The 21486-nt window shown below is 41.9% G+C and overlaps 1 protein-coding gene, 1 long non-coding RNA gene and 3 other non-coding genes across 5 annotated transcripts; all 5 read right to left on the bottom strand.

The window, feature by feature from the left end:
• Nucleotides 1-255: 255 nt before the first annotated feature.
• Trnak-uuu lies at nucleotides 256-351 on the bottom strand. Its single transcript has 2 exons — nucleotides 315-351; nucleotides 256-291 (listed from the first exon to the last, which is right to left on the bottom strand). It is a non-coding gene; the product is annotated as a tRNA-Lys (tRNA).
• Nucleotides 352-866: 515 nt separating this feature from the next.
• Trnak-uuu lies at nucleotides 867-962 on the bottom strand. Its single transcript has 2 exons — nucleotides 926-962; nucleotides 867-902 (listed from the first exon to the last, which is right to left on the bottom strand). It is a non-coding gene; the product is annotated as a tRNA-Lys (tRNA).
• Nucleotides 963-1475: 513 nt separating this feature from the next.
• Trnak-uuu lies at nucleotides 1476-1571 on the bottom strand. Its single transcript has 2 exons — nucleotides 1535-1571; nucleotides 1476-1511 (listed from the first exon to the last, which is right to left on the bottom strand). It is a non-coding gene; the product is annotated as a tRNA-Lys (tRNA).
• Nucleotides 1572-5925: 4354 nt separating this feature from the next.
• On the bottom strand, nucleotides 5926-14475 carry LOC124282959 (dye-decolorizing peroxidase YfeX-like). The gene is made up of 9 exons (XM_046719013.1): nucleotides 14327-14475; nucleotides 12600-12793; nucleotides 11719-11910; nucleotides 11109-11181; nucleotides 10657-10818; nucleotides 9251-9324; nucleotides 8748-8796; nucleotides 8379-8474; nucleotides 5926-7301 (listed from the first exon to the last, which is right to left on the bottom strand). Exons 1-9 carry the CDS (start codon nucleotides 14385-14387, stop codon nucleotides 7051-7053), a joined length of 1152 nt encoding a protein of 383 aa, XP_046574969.1. The 5' UTR covers nucleotides 14388-14475; the 3' UTR covers nucleotides 5926-7050.
• Nucleotides 14476-18174: 3699 nt separating this feature from the next.
• LOC124282976 lies at nucleotides 18175-18658 on the bottom strand. Its single transcript, XR_006900289.1, has 2 exons — nucleotides 18480-18658; nucleotides 18175-18254 (listed from the first exon to the last, which is right to left on the bottom strand). It is a non-coding gene; the product is annotated as an uncharacterized LOC124282976 (long non-coding RNA).
• Between the last annotated feature and the right edge of the window lie 2828 nt (nucleotides 18659-21486).

Raw genomic sequence — 21486 nt, 5'->3', positions numbered from 1 at the left:
TGGGATAAAGATGGCCCAGATATGTAAGAGAGGACTTGTCTACAATTCTAGCCATCGTAAGAAAGAAGTGTTGCATGCATTGCGAGCCATTTCATCATTTAGTGAATTCTTTCTCATAGACGAAAAGTGTTTTCTCCACTTAGTTCCTTAGTTGTAAATAATGCCAGCCCATTGTATGGATATCACTGCTTGAAATACTTTGTTCTTGCAATGTTCTATAGTATTCACACTGATATTGTGAAATAAAAAGAGGATCGCCCGAACAGGGACTCGAACCCTGGACCCTCAGATCACTCTGATTGTGACAGACCGCTTAAAAGTCTGATGCTCTACCGACTGAGCTATCCGGGCTCTGCTCTGGGCAATCAGATATTTCTATTCAGATGACAGGCGGATGAACACAAACCTGTCTTGACATTTCTGCATCTCCAAAGGGCATTTTATCTTACTTGTTTCAACACAATTCAAGCTGTAACCATACCAAGTCAACTCTTCTACGTTGAATGAATGTACTTTGGTGGCTGGCCTCATTCTATATTCAAGAAACAGCGCATGATCCTATCGGCTATGCACGGGTGAACAATACATAACTGTATATGACTGCGACTTACTGGGATAAAGATGGCCCAGATATGTAAGAGAGGACTTGTCTACAATTCTAGCCATCGTAAGAAAGAAGTGTTGCATGCATTGCGAGCCATTTCATCATTTAGTGAATTCTTTCTCATAGACGAAAAGTGTTTTCTCCACTTAGTTCCTTAGTTGTAAATAATGCCAGCCCATTGTATGGATATCACTGCTTGAAATACTTTGTTCTTGCAATGTTCTATAGTATTCACACTGATATTGTGAAATAAAAAGAGGATCGCCCGAACAGGGACTCGAACCCTGGACCCTCAGATCACTCTGATTGTGACAGACCGCTTAAAAGTCTGATGCTCTACCGACTGAGCTATCCGGGCTCTGCTCTGGGCAATCAGATATTTCTATTCAGATGACAGGCGGATGAACACAAACCTGTCTTGACATTTCTGCATCTCCAAAGGGCATTTTATCTTACTTGTTTCAACACAATTCAAGCTGTAACCATACCAAGTCAACTCTTCTACGTTGAATGAATGTACTTTGGTGGCTGGCCTCATTCTATATTCAAGAAACAGCGCATGATCCTATCGGCTATGCACGGGTGAATAATGTAACTGTATATGACTGCGACTTACTGGGATAAAGATGGCCCAGATATGTAAGAGAGGACTTGTCTACAATTCTAGCCATCGTAAGAAAGAAGTGTTGCATGCATTGCGAACCATTTCATCATTTAGTGAATTCTTTCTCATAGACGAAAAGTGTTTTCTCCACTTAGTTCCTTAGTTGTAAATAATGCCAGCCCATTGTATGGATATCACTGCTTGAAATACTTTGTTCTTGCAATGTTCTATAGTATTCACACTGATATTGTGAAATAAAAAGAGGATCGCCCGAACAGGGACTCGAACCCTGGACCCTCAGATCACTCTGATTGTGACAGACCGCTTAAAAGTCTGATGCTCTACCGACTGAGCTATCCGGGCCTTACGTTGTGAGTAAAAATTTTATCATCACATTAGTGTTGGTCGCCTCCGCTCTCCTTTCAGTGTTGACTTTATTGTCCGTGATAGCTGAACATAAACAAATGTGGAAGAATTTGGTAGATAATTGACTGGAAATTGGTAATTATTTGACGAATTGTCTTTCTAGTTACTTCAGAACATAACAATGTCGCGTCATTGTTATCGATCCCGCGCTGTTGAGACGTATATTGAAATTCTGGAAATCAGTTACCTCCCTTGTGATCATTACGAAAGGCTGCGGCCTGAATAATACGCCTCGTCGGTTCTTCGCTCGAAAAAATATTAACAAAAACAAACATTTTTTCCGCTTTTTTAAACGTTAGATTAAGAGAAGTTTTAAACGATATGGAATGGAGATAAAAGTAGCTCGCACACCAGCAACCAGATGTGAGTGTTCACGGAAATGGTACATTGATTGTGACGAGCTGCTCGTTTGACTACTTGAGGGGTTATCTCCCTTGCATCGTAAAACCAACCTGTGAACCCGATTGGCCAAGAATATGTTAAAGGTCACATGCAACCAAAAAATCAAACATAATTAAAACACAATTATCACTTCTTCATGACATATAATATGCATTGCTGATTATGAAAAAACAAATAAACAAAATTATAAGCGTATAATCGCTAATCAAAAGTGCAATATTTTGTACTTGGGTTTACCTCCCTCGAAACGAAGCAGCCGGGATACCGAACCCAGTCAGAGCGGGTGGGTGTGCACTCAAATGTAACGGCTGGTTCATTAGCAGATGCCGCCTTCACGGCTCATTGTGTGTGTATATATAGAAAGTTGGGTTTTGTAAATACATGCTCATTTTTTGTGTATAACATTTTGCAATCAACAGACATCATAACATGTCATGTGTTCAAGTATCACACCTGCCTGTCTGTGTAATTACATAATGTGACAGAGACCGAACTCGGGCCATAAATCAATGCGTTTTGTTTATGGTGTATAGCCTGATTGGTGTTAAGTTCAAATTGCATGTGGTCAGTGATCGCAGTTGTGTATTGATTATTGTCATTAGCAGGCAGGCAGACACACAGGTGTCAATAAAACAAGACATTGAGTTTTGTCTGTGACAGCGACATATCTATATCACAGTTAGAAATTGTGTCAACTCTAAATAATGACATTGCTTTTAAGTATCGAACTGAGAAAGTGACTCGGTAAGAAGAACGTGTGGTGAAATAGACAAATGAAAATATATAAACATTTTATTTACTGTCATAACATACAAAAAGCTCGCGCCTGTGAGATATCAACAAAACATTATGAAAATAGCTCACACCAAAGCCTTCACCGAGTATTCACCATACAGCCCACTTCCAAGTTGCGCGAACCTATTTCACTGCGCACGTGCTATGAGCGCAGCCCAGCTGTTGAAACCCGTATTCCCCAGAAAAGTCTGGGGAAAATTAGTGAAACGTTTGAACTCCGATTTCGCGTGTTTTTTTTCATCGCGCTATTTTTCAACTTTATAAGTTGAATTTGCATTTTTGACGCTTTGTTTCAGTAAGTCCATACCGAAAGGTATCAGAATCTGCAAAGTTGTGTTTTACGTTGCATGTGACCTTTAATTATTTTAGTGTTTGTACAAACACGTGTTTATCTCAACTGACATTTTATAGCATTATGTATAATGATTGATTTGATTTTAATGACGTTTGTTGGGTGTTTAACTACTTAATTAAAAGAATATCTTAAAAAATTAAGCTTGATCTTTAAAATTCATGCTGAGTACGTTATCCTGACCATGATCGCCATTATTTTTATTACCCTCAGTCTTCTCAACAGTCTTAAGAAATCAGCATTCTGATGACGTTTTAAATGATACGAGTGATTGAGTGAATATGGTTTTACGCCGCTTTTAGCAATATTCCAGCAGTATCACGACGGGGGACACCAGAAATGGGCTGCGCACATTGTACCCATGTGGGGATTCGAACCCAGGCCTTCGGCGTGACGGGTGAACGCTTTAACTACTAGGCTACCCCACCGCCTCTTAATTGATACGAGAATAATTTGGTTCAATCTCTGTGGTTATATTGTTACAGTTTTATGTAACAATATAACCACAGAGATTGAACGATTCACCATGTAGTCCGGTTAATAAAATCATTCCAAGATATCTTTATTCGGAGAAATCTACTGATTTTTACTTAATCTGCACGATGCGCGAGGCTACCTCCTAATGTGATCTCACCTTACTGGCTCGAAAAAACCCTAACAATAATGACAGTTATGTTAATGACGGGTGCTACCTCGCAAACGCGCAAGTCTGCAGACCCTTAACATACCATTTGCCACAACAGAAATCTCCCCGTCACTGTCGGCCTCATCATCGTCTGAACGCAAAGTAATATTTAGAGACAATCCAGTAGGGGGTATTTGTTATATATCTTTTATATATCTAACACGGGGAAGAGCATTTGTCACACTTCGGCTGTTTGAAATAATCTGTTTTGCAAAGAAATGAAATATTCTGTTTTGTTCCAGGTGGAGATTGGCTGCTGTCACGTGACTATGGCATGAACAGGAACTGAAAACCAAACTTGACCGATTTGCGCGAACTGCGTCCGAGGTGAACCTTTGACTGAAGCAGCCATATTTGTTTGAACGATAAACCCCCGGAAGACACCGATAACACTCAATTGATTGGGGACGAAATCAAAATGTGCAATAAGGCAGTCTGATCAACACGCTCCCCGCGCACCTCCCTTGTCGCGCCGTATGACAGAATGTCCTGTCGCAGTATCTAACATTTATAAGATACGTGTAAACATACGCGACAATGCGAACACGTACTGTATGGATTCCATCCAATGACCCCGACTTGATGTTTTTGCTGGCAACAGTTTAACATGTATTTTCCACTTGGAAACAAACATATCTTAATTCAGCAGAGGTAGGAAGCCGTTACTTACGACTGACTGACTGAGTTTAGTTTTACGCCGCTTTTAGCAATATTCCAGCAATATCACGGCGGGGGACACCAGAAATGGGCTTAACACATTGTGCCCATGTGGGGAATCGAACCCGGGTCTTCGGCGTGACGAGCCAACGCTTTAACCACTAGGCTACCCCACCGCCAGCGTTACTTACGAAGCTTATGAAGTGATGATGAACGTACGGTTGTATCACAGGCCCCCACTGCGGGTCAGAAAATCGATAAACTAGGCCCCGGTTTAGTATCAACACCCCCTACTAAAACCCCCACTGTGGGTCAGAAAATCGATAAACTAGGCCCCGGTTTAGTATCAACACCCCTACTAAAAATATTATATAGTAGGGGTGTTGATACTAAACCGGGGCCTAGTTTATCGATTTTCTGACCAGCAGTGGGGGCCTGTGGGTTGTATGTATATATTTCTGTGTTTCCCATCTCCTTTCCGCCTCGAACTTTCATTCCGAGGTGAAATACAGACTTATCTCAAATTTCCCCGCCGCTGTGGAAATGTGTGTCCTAGTGTGATCAAAAATACTTTATTTTTGTACTCAAACAAAATCCCCAAACAGCTTGTTCTTTCCTCATCTACGTTAATATTTCATGAAATAAGTTACACAATTAGTGAAAACATGTTTCAGTTTATATTCAACTTTTTCGCCCGCCGGTTCTCTTGTTGTTTGAGATTAGACTGACTGAGTTTGGTTTTACGCCGCTTTTAGCAATATTCCGGCAACATCACGGCGGGGGACACCAGAAATGGGCATCACATAATGTACCCATGTGGGGATTCGAACCTAGGTCTTAGGCGTGACGAGCCAACGTTTTAACCACTAGGCTACCCCACCGCCCCCTTTGAGATTCGAGATGAGAAACCGACACAATATACGGACCAGCAACCCGAAGCCCCTGACAATAGACACCACGTGCAGTCATCATTGTGTTACTTCGGGATAATTCCCTTTTTAACAGTACTTCACTAACATCACGGGGTACCTGCTGAAATGCGGAGGGAAACCCGAAATTAATGAGGGGAGGAGATCAGGCTCGATGTTATTGTTGAGAATCTTTGTTCATAATATTGACCCTTGGTTTGTCTGATCGTGATTCGACCATTTACAGGTCGCCCTCTTATGCTTGAGTGAGTGAGTTTAGATTTACGCCACACTCACCAATATTCCAGCTATATGGTGGCGGCGGTCTCTCCTATGCTTGAAATATTGTTGCATTACACAACTAACAAATCGGATATACTTGGAACTGTATCTTTGATTTATACACGTCACATATTGTACCTATACTCGGATTCGAACCCGTACTTCGCGTGACATATCACTACGCAACTCAAAACCATCAAACACAATGAGTAACGTTAAATATTTTATTTACGACAATGTATAAGGATATCGTCACCTATCATTTCTTGAAGAAATTCAAACTGAAATAAAAGTAAACAAGCATTCATATATAATACTCGCTTTGGGGCAGTACAGTAAAGTGCATAAATATGTTACCACCATGGAGGTACGGAATATGGGTTTAGTTTTGTCAGCAGAGGTAACAGTTGGACTAAGAGCACTTCTCCCTTCGATTCGCATCGAAAAAAACGAAATCGTGTGACTCAAAAGGCGCGCTGAAAAACATACCCGACTAAAACACTCCCAGTAAATATGAAGTTCACAAAAGACAGAATAACATTTATGTACTGTTATGACAGAAACCATTTCTGGTTATTAATGAGTGAGTGAGTATGTTTTTGTAGCAAGTCGTATGGCTTTTAGCAATATCAATTAATATCACTGCCGGGACACCAGAAATGGGCTTCAAATATTGTACCCATGTTGGGAATCGAACTCTTTAACCTCTACACTAACCCACAGCACCTTTTGGTACTTTCCAGCAAGAACAAAAATATGTGTCTTGTTACATCGTTCACAATCGCCCAAGACTACAAAACATTTTTAAGGATTAAGTAATTCATAGTCCCTATCAGTCACGATAGTCAACTAAAACACTAATATCCAGTTCATTCCAGAACATTTCTGTACGTGACACTGCTGCAGATCTGTGTCATTGAGTCTGGCAAACTGTAATCCTCAAACTTAAACTAAATCCTCAAGTCATCAACAAATCTATTCTGTCCATTCATTCCCCAACAATCAACAAACAAGCCAACATCTACTAGGTTCACAAGTGGCAGTGAAGTCCCCTACCGAATTTATAACCCCCTTCCCCTCTGAAGTATCCCCGTCCTTGTGAAGGATCGATCTCAACTTAATAGGATCATCCTGAAGTAAACGATGTCCCTTAAGTAAACTCCATCTTCCTATGTCATGAAATAACCTTATTGCAAGTAAAGGATCTCCCCTCAAGTAAAAAAGTATCGTCTCTAACCCAAAACCTCCCCTCCCCGTCTCAAGGAAAGCTCTCCCCCAAATCAATGATTCCCACCCAGTGATGTCTGTGTCTGTAACAGTGATCCCATGGACGCCCTACTCCAGCTTCTTGAGTTCCTGGGCGCCAGGGAAGTACCAGTACGTGCCCTTGACGTTCCTGCTCAGCTTCATGATGTCGTCACTGTGGCCATCACCACCAGCTCCTACCATCCGGTCCAGCATGTACTCGAAGTTTTCGGGGGAGGCAGCGTAGCCGATGAAGAAGAGGCCAGCTCCGTTGGCGTGGCTGCCGAAGGGCATAGACTGGCGGACGATCTCGAACTTCTTCGGCTGGTTGAAGGCGTTACCTACAAAACAGGTAGATGTTTGCCGATACTTACGGTCACTTGATCGACTAGTGGATGTATACTCAAACATTAAAGTAACGGATCACATACAAGAGATGTTCAGTAGTTTGAGCATGAAAAAAAAATCTGAGGTATGAGTTTTCGTTCGACGAGTTTGGCGTAACGCCTCTTTCAACAACATTTTAGTTAGATCACGGGGTCTGCTTGATGTGGGAGGACAATAATGAAGGGATAGGACAAGCACGGCTCGGTGCTGACAAAACCATTACCATAATGAATATAGGAGTAACTTCCTCTTTGTCCCGTGTGTATGTAAACAACACTGTGTCACCTGGTCGGACTCTAAAGGAATTCATGATACAACATGAACAGGAAATATGTGAAATGTAAATGACACCAATACAGAGAAAGAGAACATTTCAAATTCCAAACAGACTATGCACCTTAAGAATGCAGTCACTGTGACCGATCTCTAACTCGAAACCCTGGAAATCCTCCCAATATCCCAGCTGTCAAGGACCCAACTACCTATGTAACTGACTGACTGAGTTTGGTTTTACGCCGCTTTTAGCAATATTTCAGCAACATCACGGCTTGGGACACCAGAAATGGGCTTCACACATTGTGCCCATGTGGGGATTCGAACCCGGGTTTTCGGAGTGACCTATGTAACGAGTGTTTGAGGAAGTGGACTGTGTTTAGACAGGGCAACTGTGTTTAGACATGGCGACTGTGTTTAGACATGGCGACTGTGTTTAGACAGGGCGACTGTGTTTAGACAGGGCGACTGTGTTTAGACAGGGCGACTGTGTTTAGACAGGGCGACTGTGTTTAGACAGGGCGATTGTGTTTAGACAGGGCAACTGTGTTGAAACAGGACGACAATGACCTCGTCCATCAAAACAATAAACAGATAAGAAAAGACGCCTGTTTCAATCCACATAATCTATGTAATATGATTGCTGGAGATGCCCATCCCTTCCGGGAAAAAACGAATTAAACTTCTGGAAACGTGGAGATACATATATGTTATTGCCAGGGGACGTTCGACTGACAACAGAGGGCGCTGCTTCATACCTCCCGTCATCCTGGTCACGTGGGACGTGATCGTCTTGCGACTCAGTTCAGTGCTGTCGCCCTTCTGACGACCGACCCACCCCTCCAGCGTCCGCTCTGGAAACAAGAAGGTTAATGTTTAACATCAATAGCAGATGGCATCGTGTGTTCACAATGCAGATATTATCTAGAAGAGTGAACCTTGTGATAATATAATATTTACAGGGTTTCTTGTAAACTATATCACCACCACTTTCCTACGTGGAAAGAAACAGAACTATATGCTTGACAGTTCCATTCTACGGCAAAGTACCAGGAAAACGTATGTAGCAACATAATGTGACAAAGTGAACGAGGGCAGTCAGATTACATTGGATTATCGGCCCTTACCTTTTTCTGACTGGATTATATCCAAGTTATGGAGCCATTTTTGAGTTATCTGAAATGAAACAAAAACACCCGATATGGTGAAACCACACATCTTTATTTGGCATAAAGTAAATAACAGAACGATAAATAGGAAATTATATCCTCGACACAGGTACCCCGACACAGGTACCCTGTCTGTGCAGCCAGGAACCACTCCCTCAAGACAATCGGTAGGTCTAAAAGTGCTGCTTGAACCTTATTTCAGTTCCCTGACGGCGTGTCATCTTACTGTGGCAGTATAGCAGGATAGAATGCAGTTAAGTTGTGTTACTTCATTGAAAGCTACAAGTATGACAAACCACTATTGATTATCGGGATTTGAACCCAGGAAATATGGACCCTGGCGGGCCAAGGGACATAACCCACAACAGAAGTAGAGCGCGTAGGAGTCACTTGACAGTTCGACCATCCAATACACATTGTCTAGATACACCCCCGATTCACCGAGACATAGCGACACTTACAACGTAGCTGCCTCCGGTCTCCTTCTCCACGGCAACACTCTGGCGGCTGTCGTCATCAGCAGGGTTTTCAGTCCCTGACAACATAATGTTTCCATGGTTACTACAGTCAATATCTGGTCAATACATATGCTAATACTACCTGGGTGCTAGCTACGTATTTTATAAATGATTTTAGACTGATGATCCTTGTGCCAAGGGGAAGGCTGACAGCAGTTCATTACACTAGATTTAAATGTCGATTATGTTTCTTAATATTAAAAAAAATAATACATTTTGTTTTTACGTGACGTTCAGCAATCAGGGATAGTAAAATATACCTTTGGTAAGACAACCAAAATAATATACATGATATACATCACACATTTTAACCAGCCATTCCTCACTAAAGTACTGTCAGAAAAAGCACAAAACTGTTTTTAGACTGTTACTCTGTATCCCTAAAATTTACACAATTGCAAATAGCATATGTCGAAATAACCCACATCGGCCTAACTGGGCGTTCAGTGGGATGCGTAATAGGATATCCAGAAAAGCGTTTACTCGTAAAATCGGGCAAAACTTAGAAAAAATACGAACAGCTGCTGAAAACAATAGATCAGACTATAGATGGCAATTAGGTCGCTCAAGAAAAAAAAAGATGACGGACCGTCAACTCACTTGGCATGAAATGCACGTGCTGCCCACAGACACAAGGGGTCATCTCAAATATCTTTTATGCTTCTTCATATGTATTGAATATGTCTCTACTGATTATCTTATCTTAGCTAATATCTCTATCCCCAAGCCCGACCCCAACTACCGTCAGCAACACCCGTCTTGGTTGTGCTTTTGAGACGACCCCTCCTACCTGTTTCTTTTTATAGTGATAGTGAGACTCAATGGTATCTATATCCTTAATCTTTTCAGTATTAAAGTTGTTATTTTTTACGTCTGTTATCGTTTATTATGAACCTATGTCTAATTTCAAAAACGACATAAAAAAGAGTGTCATTTGTTATACAATATCATCGCACACTAATTTGCATAAAGCCATGGTCTGCTCCAAATATGTCTCTTCGGACTTTGAAAAAACCCGCATTGCTCATTTCTGCACTAATATCTCCTCAGTAAAATCCTTTTTTAACGTTTCCTATCTCCCTACCACTGAGACTGTAGTTAGGCCGAACTTAGTTCAACAGATATTTCTCACTTTCACATATTAACTACCTACATTGTAGATATAAATGTGAAAAAAAGAAGTTTTTTCTATTTCCGACAGTACTTTAATAAGAAGCCTTTCTGTCCGGAAATAACATTGGGAATCCCACCTGCGAATCTCTAGAATCTCAACCGGTAATCCCACCCTGAAACCCAGGGAGATAAGCATGTGTAAAAGGCGCTATACGGTATCCAGTTGAATAACCCACCATCTATGAAACCTGACAGGTCTCGGCCGTTCTGGTAGACGAAGCTGTAGATGTCCTCGTAGTTGTCGATACTGTCCTTGGGGAGGCCTCTGATGACAAGGTTGGCCAGCTCGAACAGCTTGCTCACCTCGTTGGACTTGGCATGGATGAAGACATCACCGCCTGGAGACAGAAGTTGGTCTGGATGTCAACTCTCTACAGCACACAAAACTATACCTACACTGAAGACATCACCGCCTGGAGACAGAAGCCAACTCTCTACACCACATACACTAAGATATATAGGAAGGAAGTAGTTCCTGTCTTTAATATTGATTTAATTTTCCTTTCATTAAGCGAGATACATTTGTTCTCATCACGCGTTGCCGGGATCAAACCAATACCAAGTCTTCTATTTAGGCAGACTCTTTCACTGGACAACAGGCGGTCAACATTTCGAGTTCCTCTCTCACCTGAGCTTGGCATGTCCCCCAGGGCGCCCTTTCTGTAGGGGTAGGTGTAGTTCTTCCTGGTCTTCCCGGCAACCTGGACAGAAACGTGACGTTAGTGTGAAGCCAAGCAACGGTGGAACTGCTGTGGAAGTTCTCAATGAGCAACGTTTCAACCAGATTGTGCGAGTGTCCATCCTACTGGCTTCACGTGACAAGCAATCAACCATGTGACTGGACCACGTGATCAATTAAGTCGCGACCAGCATTTGCAATGGTTGGGTCCTATCTAACTCGGAGTAGTCACAACCGGCTCATTCCACCATCACAGCATCCATTCTGCCGTGGCCATCTCTACCTGTCTTATGATGAACATATCAAAGACGCTGCTCATTGTCTAAAAGGTTATTCTCATGTGCTTGGAATCGGATTTTAAACCAAGCTGGGTAGTGAATAGGTCCAGAGTACATGATAATGTGTAGACATGTATATCATATTCTGAAACACCCAGGATACTGGGAGTCTGCCCTGGTTCCTGTCAAGGAAATATCTCCCTGTCAATCTAATGACTCGCTGCCATGATATCCATCTAATCCACATTCTACACGTGGCTCAGCAGAGAAACACGACTAACCTGTCCAAAAAAGTTGGGGCCGAACCCGACCCCTGCCCAGATCTCGTCGTCCTCGTCTCGCATGTTTGGGTCAACGACCTGATCAACGTAACGCTGCAACTTGGCAACAGATCGGGCCACCTCCCGGGCGTTAGCAGTGGGTTTGAGGTTGATCCACAGGTAGAGGGCGTGGTCCTTGCCCTGGGAGTACACCTGTCAGGACAAGAGTAAATGTACTTACACCCAAGTCATATATTCAAGTTATGAGAGAAGAAATATATTGAAAAATGGTAAATCTAAATATCCTAAATCCCGCGATACCTCGTTATACCACAGTCCTGGGAATCATCTGAAACACCTAACACCTGAGTTTACTGTCTACACTGATGTAACATCGCTGTGCAAATTTTGTAAATCCACAGCAATTTGTGCTCACACTGGAGTTTACGTCCATAACTCACAATATGCTGAAGTAATTGTTGCAAATATATATGTCCCTAATAACAGATTTGTAGAATGCCTACTGAATTACCAGCACAATTGCACTCTAGACAATCATGCTAAGTTACATGAGTTACACCATTCAGTGTTAAACTGTCAAACATTCTGTTTTCAAACAATCAGGAAAGTGTAGTCTTGATAGGGGGCGTTACCTACATTACTTTCGGGTTTTTCAAAACAAACAAACACTGATTTGAAGAAAGTTCAATGCTAAAGATTCCCTTTTAGTGTGTTTTCGTGAATTAAATTTAACTTGACATGCAGTGTTATTGGAAGTATTTCCAGTAAGGACTTAGGTACAATACTGTTAGAATTTCTTAAGGGACGTAGCAAGTTCGATCTTTCACTGTGAATGTGTTGTAGTCTTGTGTTACTTGGGACTGATCTCCATATTCACTCACAGAAGGCTGGCTCTCTGGAACATTGGCAGCATGTACTTTCATTGGCTGGACGGACTTGAGGGCGTCACGCACTCCATCAGGGTAGATCTTGTAGGCCCCGTACCCCAGCGCACCTGCTGTGATGGCGCCCAGTAGGAGGGGTCGTGCACTCCTGTAGGCACCTGAACTCGCCTTACCACTGATGGGGCGGCTGGCTGATTGAAAAAAAATATTATGAAAAGATCTTAATCAGTGACAAAGGAAATTATGTTAGATTATACAAGATCTTAATCAGTGACAAAGGAAATTATGTTAGATTATACAAGCAAAATCATTCCTTAGTTTTTACAGAGATGAACATGACTGAATCAGCCTTCACACATTAATTATCGGAATCATGTGTAAGATAGAAAATTATTACCATAACTACATATACTTTCCAACGTTTATTTTAATTTGAAAGATATAAATTTGAGTTCCTTAATAAACAGGACAATTACATCTTTCGACGCATATCGTTATCTCAAATTGTAAAAGGACTGTACAGGGTCAAGGCCTCGTCAAGGCCTCATCTCGGCCCAGACGGGAGATTAGGTAACTGTGTCTGACAGTTATATATGATGTGTGTTTTGTTGACATTCACAACTTTACATATCCGTTCCAGGACAATCACAGTCACAACCGAGAACCCTAAAACACAGTTTGATGTACGAGAATTACGGATCTGTGACACCAGGTGCGTCAATAAACTCAGAAACTAAACAATACCATATAAAAACGCATCTACATTTTACGTAACTTCACAACAGAACACGTTTCCTCGTGTATAAGCAAGCATGTTTACACACATCCGAACACGTCGCACAAACGGTACTTGGACAGTTTGCCTTGAATAGGGTGGAGTTGAGGGAAAGCTGGTTTAAGGCGAGTGTATATGTAACTAAATTTACTCTAATTTTGAAACCCCTTGCTAAATGGTTTAAGATAAAAAAAACCCACACCAAACACAGTTTATACCACCGATTATGGATGGGCAGGTCGTGAACTTTTCACCGAAAGCATCACAAAAGCTGGCCTTGCAAATATAGACCAGTTACACAAACGTGACACAGCAAAACGCTCCACTCTTCGGTGTCGGGACTGGGATCATAACTCACAGTCCATGCCAAAATAGGTTTTTTTGCACGGATATATTTAATACAACTAACATTTATCTAATTTGGCAAGAAATGTTTACCTAAATTGAATGACGTGTATCTGAGGACCTAAGTGAGAGTTACTCACTCCTAGAGAGTTGATCGAGAGTTGACTGACAGAATGGGTGGTGATTGATATAGCTGGAAACAGCCAGAGAAATATTCCTGCTTCAGACAAGACAAGCTGTTTGTTGATAGACTTTTTTCGCCATTTACATTTAACAGACTGCTGATATAGCATGTTATTCGTCTACACCGCATATTCAGCCTTGAATTGAGGGAATAATTCACGTATAGCACGTGCATATTTCAGATACGCGTCGATAAATCTGACACGGATATGACACGTTTGTACAAGTGAGTAACTCTGTACAACATCGCTGTGTATCGTGCATGCTGTAAGCGTTGTTATACCAGGGTAACTAGGTCGCGTTGTTCTGCCTCGCGTTCTCGCTGTTTCACCACATTCGGCTCATTATAACACCTGTCAACCATCTAATATTGTCACTTTACGTTCAGTGTCGCATGCATGGCTGTCGAATTGAGTCTTACCTGTTCTCCCGAAGCGTACCGCCTGCCTCAGCAAGGTCTGGGTTGAACGAAGGGTCGACATGTTTGTCTCTCACTGCTCTGAGTGTAGAGAAGCTTCCAGGTTTGTGGGAGAATGCTGTGGTCACGTGGGATAAGGACAAGCTAGACTGGTTCACGATCGCTGTGACTTAATTGCGCTCCTATTATCGTATTGAACAAATGAGTGACTGATGAAATATGTACAGCTGAATATTTCCATATTATGGTCTTTTTAGATTCAGACCGGGGGTAACACCAGGTGGAGAGGTGAATTACACGAACTGCCTTTCGGTTACATAAGGGATGCATAAAAATGGGTAACCTAGCAACGCTTCCGAATGATGCAATAATTATAGCTCGTTATCTGTGAAAATGATGATCCAGGAACTAAAATGTTCTAGGAGCCATGAAAGCGAAAAGAAATGAGGGCATTCACCGCCCTGCCCTCCACCCCTCCTCCCCAACCCCCGAGGCTATCCGATAAAGTTTTCCCGTGTGGACCCGGGTAAGAAATCAACATGCTTGGTTGGTTGGTTGTTTAACGCTGCACTCAGCAACATTCCAGCTATTATTCCAGCTGTAAATAATCGAGTCTGGACCAGACAATCCAGTGATCAACAGCATGAGCATCAATCTACGCAGTTGGGATACGATGACATGTGTCAACCAAGTCAGTGAGCCTGACCACCCGACCCGTTAGTCGCCTCTTACGACAAGCATGGGTTACTGAAGATCAATTCTAACCCGGATCTTCACGGGTAAAAATCAGCATGCACCTCGATGCACCGTAATGGGTTTTCTGAATAAACCAACAACAAACAAGCTATAATGATCTTGTTGATTGGTCTTGTTGATTGGTCTTGTTGATTGATTGGTCTTGTTGATTGATTGGTCTTGTTGATTAGTCTTGTTGATTGGTCTTGTTGACTGGTCTTGTTGATTGGTCTTGTTGACTGGTCTTGTTGATTAGTCTAGTTGACTGGTCTTGATTGATTGGTCTTGTTGATTGATTGGTCTTGTTGACTGGTCTTGTTGACTGGTCTTGTTGATTGGTCTTGTTGACTGGTCTTGTTGATTAGTCTTGTTGACTGGTCTTGTTGATTGGTCTTGTTGATTGGTCTTGTTGACTGGTCTTGTTGACTGGTCTTGTTGACTGGTCTTGTTGACTGGTCTTGTTGACTGGTCTTGTCTTGTTGAGTCTTGTTGGCTAGTCTTGTTTGACTGGTCTTGTTGACTGGTCTTGTTGATGACTGGTCTTGTTGACTGGTCTTGTTGACTGGTCTTGTTGATTGGTCTGGTCTTGTTGACTGGTCTTGTTGGTCTTGTTGACTGGTCTTGTTGACTGGTCTTGTTGACTGGTCTTGTTGACTGGTCTTGTTGGTCTTGTTGACTGGTCTTGTTGACTGGTCTTGTTGACTGGTCTTGTTGACTGGTCTTGTTGACTGGTCTTGTTGACTGGTCTTGTTGACTGGTCTTGTTGACTGGTCTTGTTGACTGGTCTTGTTGACTGGTCTTGTTGACTGGTCTTGTTGACTGGTCTTGTTGGTCTTGTTGACTGGTCTTGTTGACTGGTCTTGTTGACTGGTCTTGTTGACTGGCCTTGTTGACTGGTCTTGTTGACTGGTCTTGTTGACTGGTCTTGTATTAATGCCACCCGATGACGTGGATCGTTTTAGTTAATGGTGTGGCTGAGGTGTAAAACAACATTCATACAATGACGTAGATTAAAATAGCTGAGTTCCTATATTTAAATATTCATAAGTGGCAGACGTAGATGTTAGCTTACAACTACCCCGACTAAACTCCAGATCAAGGACACCCGGATGTTGTTACTTGCCTCTCCTCCACAGATGAATGTTACACAGCACGTGCGAGGGGATTGGTGTTGTAACATCCAGTGGATTGCGTCTTCAATGTCTGGGGTATTGTTAGTCCTATATCCGAGTTGACTGTTTTTTAAACAAACACAAAAAGACCAAAACGCATAACGTATTTCAGGGAAAAATACATGTCTCCTGCAGAAAGGACACAGCTTTTATTAACGCCGCTTTGGGGAGTTTACATGCCCGTAATATCTTCTTCAGAATAACGGGGCGGTTGGGTAGCATAGTGGTTAAAGCGGGTTCGATTCCCCACATGGACACAATGTGTGAAGCCCATTTATTTATTGTCCCCGCCGGGATATTGCTGGAATATTGCTAAAAAGCGGCGTAAAAAATAATTCACTCACTCACTTCAGAATAACAGCGACAAAACCCTTTCTACGCCTGAAGGTGAGGTGAGGCGAAATTGGGTTTTACGTCGTGCTTGAGAATATTTCGCTCATATGACGACGTGCATGTGTGTGTATGTGTATGTGTATGTGTGGCTGCTTGTACTAGCCCAGACTTAAGCTGGTTTTATAGTGCTAGCCCACTGAGATACCATGCCGCAGTGAAGCATGAATACCCCACTCAGACACATTATACTGACTCCGAGCCGACCAGTCCTTGTTGTACCCATTAATGCCGAGCGCCAGGCAGGGACCAACAAGTACCATATTTTAACGTCTTTTGGTATGACGCGGTCGGGGATCGAACCCGCGACCTTCCGCTCTCCGGGCGGACGCTCTAACCACTACACCACGGAGGCGGTCTTCTACGTCTGAAGGTAATGCCCATTCGATTGTGTAGTTCCTTAAGTATGTGAATCATTATCAGATAGTGAAGATACAAGAAGTTCGCGAAAAGATGGCACCCGGCATAAACAGACGCAAAGGCTACTCATTTCACGACTCAGTTGTCCAAACTTTGACATTGTGGTTTAAACTTGGAACCTACACTGGAGCTCCATCGAGAACCTTCGTATTGGCATGGTATCTCAGTGGGCTAGCACTATAAAACCAGCATCAGTCTGGGCTAGTACAAGCAGCCGCACATACACATACACACGCATGCACGTCGTCATATGAGCGAAATATCCTCAAGTACGACGTTAAAACCCAGTTTCACCTCACCTCACACGTGCGTGATGTGAACTTATCGTCAGTGTGACTTGAGTGTGCAATACATTATTGATGATTTAGAAACATTGTAATACCATGTCTGTGATTTTAGTAAGGGGCATATTCGACATATAAAAATACCCAAACCGATATAATATTTCTTTTTCGAATATCTATCTATGGAATGTTTTTAATGAAAATCTTACAGAGCTGTCAATTAAGAGTTTTATAAAATTTTCCATTTAGATCTGTGTGTAGACTGAATCCCATAGTCTACATATTGTGGCATCTTGAATTAATGAATTAATTTGAAGACAATAATCAGTTGACTAACATATGGATTTGGATGACGGTAGTGGCAGTGCATGCAGTTACACTGGCGACCTGTGGTCAGTAGATGTTGCAACTCAGGTGGTGGAGTAGCAACGCCGGGGACGGAGATTAGGGGACCGCACCAGACAAGCAAGACCCCCTGAATGTAGCGAAGGAAATGGCCCTGGGTCCTATCCCCCAAAGCAATCGCAATGCTTTGAAATCGACAATGGCTGTACCATGTCAACCTTGTGGAACTGGGCCCAGTCTCATCAGGGTACCGAGGGAAATTGTAAATTCTGGTGTACACTCCCAATATATTCTGCGTACAAGGTGTCTAGGATGAGTTAAGCACAGGACGTCGACCCTTGGGTGAAATGTCACGGTTCAGTTAAGAAAAAAGGTCGACGTCCTGTCCATTTGACCTTATACCAATTAACAGGGGATTAGAAAAGACAAAGAAATAATCCAGTGTTTTCACAAGGCGATAATCCAGATTATGCGGTTGAGAACACAGACAACAGGAGAAAAGTACTATAATTCGTCCATTTTATTTCGTATACAAAATCATCCAACATGAAGTAGGTGAGATGCACCATTTGCAAACTGGTTCATCTGAAAGATAGTAAAAGTAGATTTATTATTTCTTTTTACACATTCTTTTACACAGACCACGTTACACCACTCTACTGCTATATATAAATTGTTAGAATTGTTAACAAAATCTATTAAACGATATGCAAAACATGGTCACGTACATTATTCAGATTTGATATATCTATTTTACTTTTATATTTTCCTTAGTAACAGATTGATATCAGGCATTGACAAGATGCTTACCTTTATGTCTACTTGGACACGGGGATGAGCATGGTCACCTTTCACCATCGTCACAATGTCATTGACAGTTGACGCAGTGAAATTACACTTCTTTTCTGTGCACTTCCAGGATATCCAATTTCGCTTCACTCATAAATCCACCAACACACAGGTATCTTCCACCACGAGATGTAACTGTGTATTTGTCATATCGAAATTGAATGCAATCTACCGCGTGTTCCTTCCTTAAATATGTTCATCATTGTGAATTCACTCTCATATGTATGATAACATTGATGACATTTTGAGTGAAATATGTTCACGCCTTACGCGATGCTTCGGTTATGGAAAATCTTAAAACAACACCTACTAGCGGATTAGCGTGACTCTAGCAACGCCTTCAACATCAAAGTTTACCGCGGGTCGACTTCGTGTCCATAGCGAAATTTCAAAAGGTCGACTTCTTGTCCATAAACCATCAGATACACAGTTGATTTCTCACACATCCACCATGAACATCAGCCACAGCCGTCACTGCTCGATCTATCTGTACACAAAGTTGAGTGGAACAGTCTCAAAATAAATGACCTCAGTTTGTCAAAAGCTTTTACAGAAGAAGACGTTGACCAGAAGGTTATTTCTTCAACACAAACGTGGTGTGGTGTCGACGCAGTTTCAGCTGGCCGTTTACCTTTAATCACGTCGATCTGATGCCGGTGGATGCTGAGTGACGTGATGCAGCATGATGGATGGGAACAGTTTTCCCAATGGACTGGTAGACATACGGACGGACGACAGAAAGAGTCACGTGACATACATTAACCTTGACAATATGAAGATGGGCTCAAATGGACAGAGCCTGCATTCGTCAAATTATTTCCACTTCAATAGAGGGACGTTTGTCAGCAAGCTGTGCCGACCCATCTAATGGAGCAGTTGTACTGATTGTACTGACACAATACAGTTTAATTAAATCTAATTCAGTCCAGATATGTTCGTTGCATTCACACAATAACTATCTATGATAATCTCTCGAGCCTACATAATTCCTCAATACATGAACCACTGCTTGCTTCCAAATGTGAAATATACCAGTTGGATAATTTTGCATCTGTGGTTGTTAATATACATTTCGAATAAGGTTATGAATATGCAGGATAATAATAACACTCTATTCGCCCGAAAGGGAATTTGTTGTACGTCAGCTGCTGTGATACATAGAGCAATAAATAGTACATGTAACAGTATGAGAATCACCAAAACAACACAGTATTTACACAAGGGGACTATGACGTGACACACATAACAACACAGTATTTACACAAGGGACTATGACGTGACACACATAACAACACAGTATTTACACAAGGGGACTATGACGTGACACACATAACAACACAGTATTTACACAAGGGGACTATGACGTGACACACATAACAACACAGTATTTACACAAGGGGACTATGACGTGACACACATAACAACACAGTATTTACACAAGGGGACTATGACATGACACACATAACAACACAGTATTTACACAAGGGGACTATGACGTGACACACATAACAACACAGTATTTACACAAGGGACTATGACGTGACACACATAACAACACAGTATTTACACAAGGGGACTATGACGTGACACACATAACAACACAGTATTTACACAAGGGGACTATGACGTGACACACATAACAACACAGTATTTACACAAAGGGACTATGACATGACACACATAACAACACAGTATTTACACAAGGGGACTATGACATGACACACATAACAACACAGTATTTACACAAGGGGACTATGACGTGACACACATAACAACACAGTATTTACACAAGGGGACTATGACGTGACACACATGACACACATAACAACACAGTATTTACACAAGGGGACTATGACATGACACACATAACAACACAGTATTTACACAAGGGACTATGACGTGACACACATAACAACACAGTATTTACACAAGGGGACTATGACGTGACACACATAACAACACAGTATTTACACAAGGGGACTATGACGTGACACACATAACAACACAGTATTTACACAAGGGGACTATGACGTGACACACATAACAACACAGTATTTACACAAAGGGGAATGGGGACTATGACGTGACACATAACAACACAGTATTTACACAAGGGGACTATGACGTGACACACATAACAACACAGTATTTACACAAGGGGACTATGACATGACACACATAACACACACAGTATTTACACAAGGGGACTATGATGACACACATAACAACACAGTATTTACACAAGGGGACTATGACGTGACACACATAACAACACAGTATTTACACAAGGGGACTATGACGTGACACACATAACAACACAGTATTTACACAAGGGGACTATGACGTGACACACATAACAACACAGTATTTACACAAGGGACTATGACATGACACACATAACAACACAGTATTTACACAAGGGGACTATGACGTGACACACATAACAACACAGTATTTACACAAGGGGACTATGACTATGACACACATAACAACACAGTATTTACACAAGGGGACTATGACGTGACACACATAACAACACAGTATTTACACAAGGGGACTATGACATGACACACATAACAACACAGTATTTACACAAGGGGACTATGACGTGACACACATAACAACACAGTATTTACACAAGGGGACTATGACATGACACACATAACAACACAGTATTTACACAAGGGGACTATGACGTGACACACATAACAACACAGTATTTACACAAGGGGACTATGACGTGACACACATAACAACACAGTATTTACACAAGGGGACTATGACGTGACACACATAACAACACAGTATTTACACAAGGGGACTATGACGTGACACACATAACAACACAGTATTTACACAAGGGGACTATGACGTGACACACATAACAACACAGTATTTACACAAGGGGACTATGACGTGACACACATAACAACACAGTATTTACACAAGGGGACTATGACGTGACACA

The sequence above is a fragment of the Haliotis rubra genome, unplaced genomic scaffold (assembly GCF_003918875.1).
Source record: "Haliotis rubra isolate DU_JTF1 unplaced genomic scaffold, ASM391887v1 Scf308, whole genome shotgun sequence".
NCBI classification, from domain to species: Eukaryota; Metazoa; Mollusca; class Gastropoda; order Lepetellida; family Haliotidae; genus Haliotis; species Haliotis rubra.
This window is presented reverse-complemented; position numbering and strand designations above follow the sequence as displayed.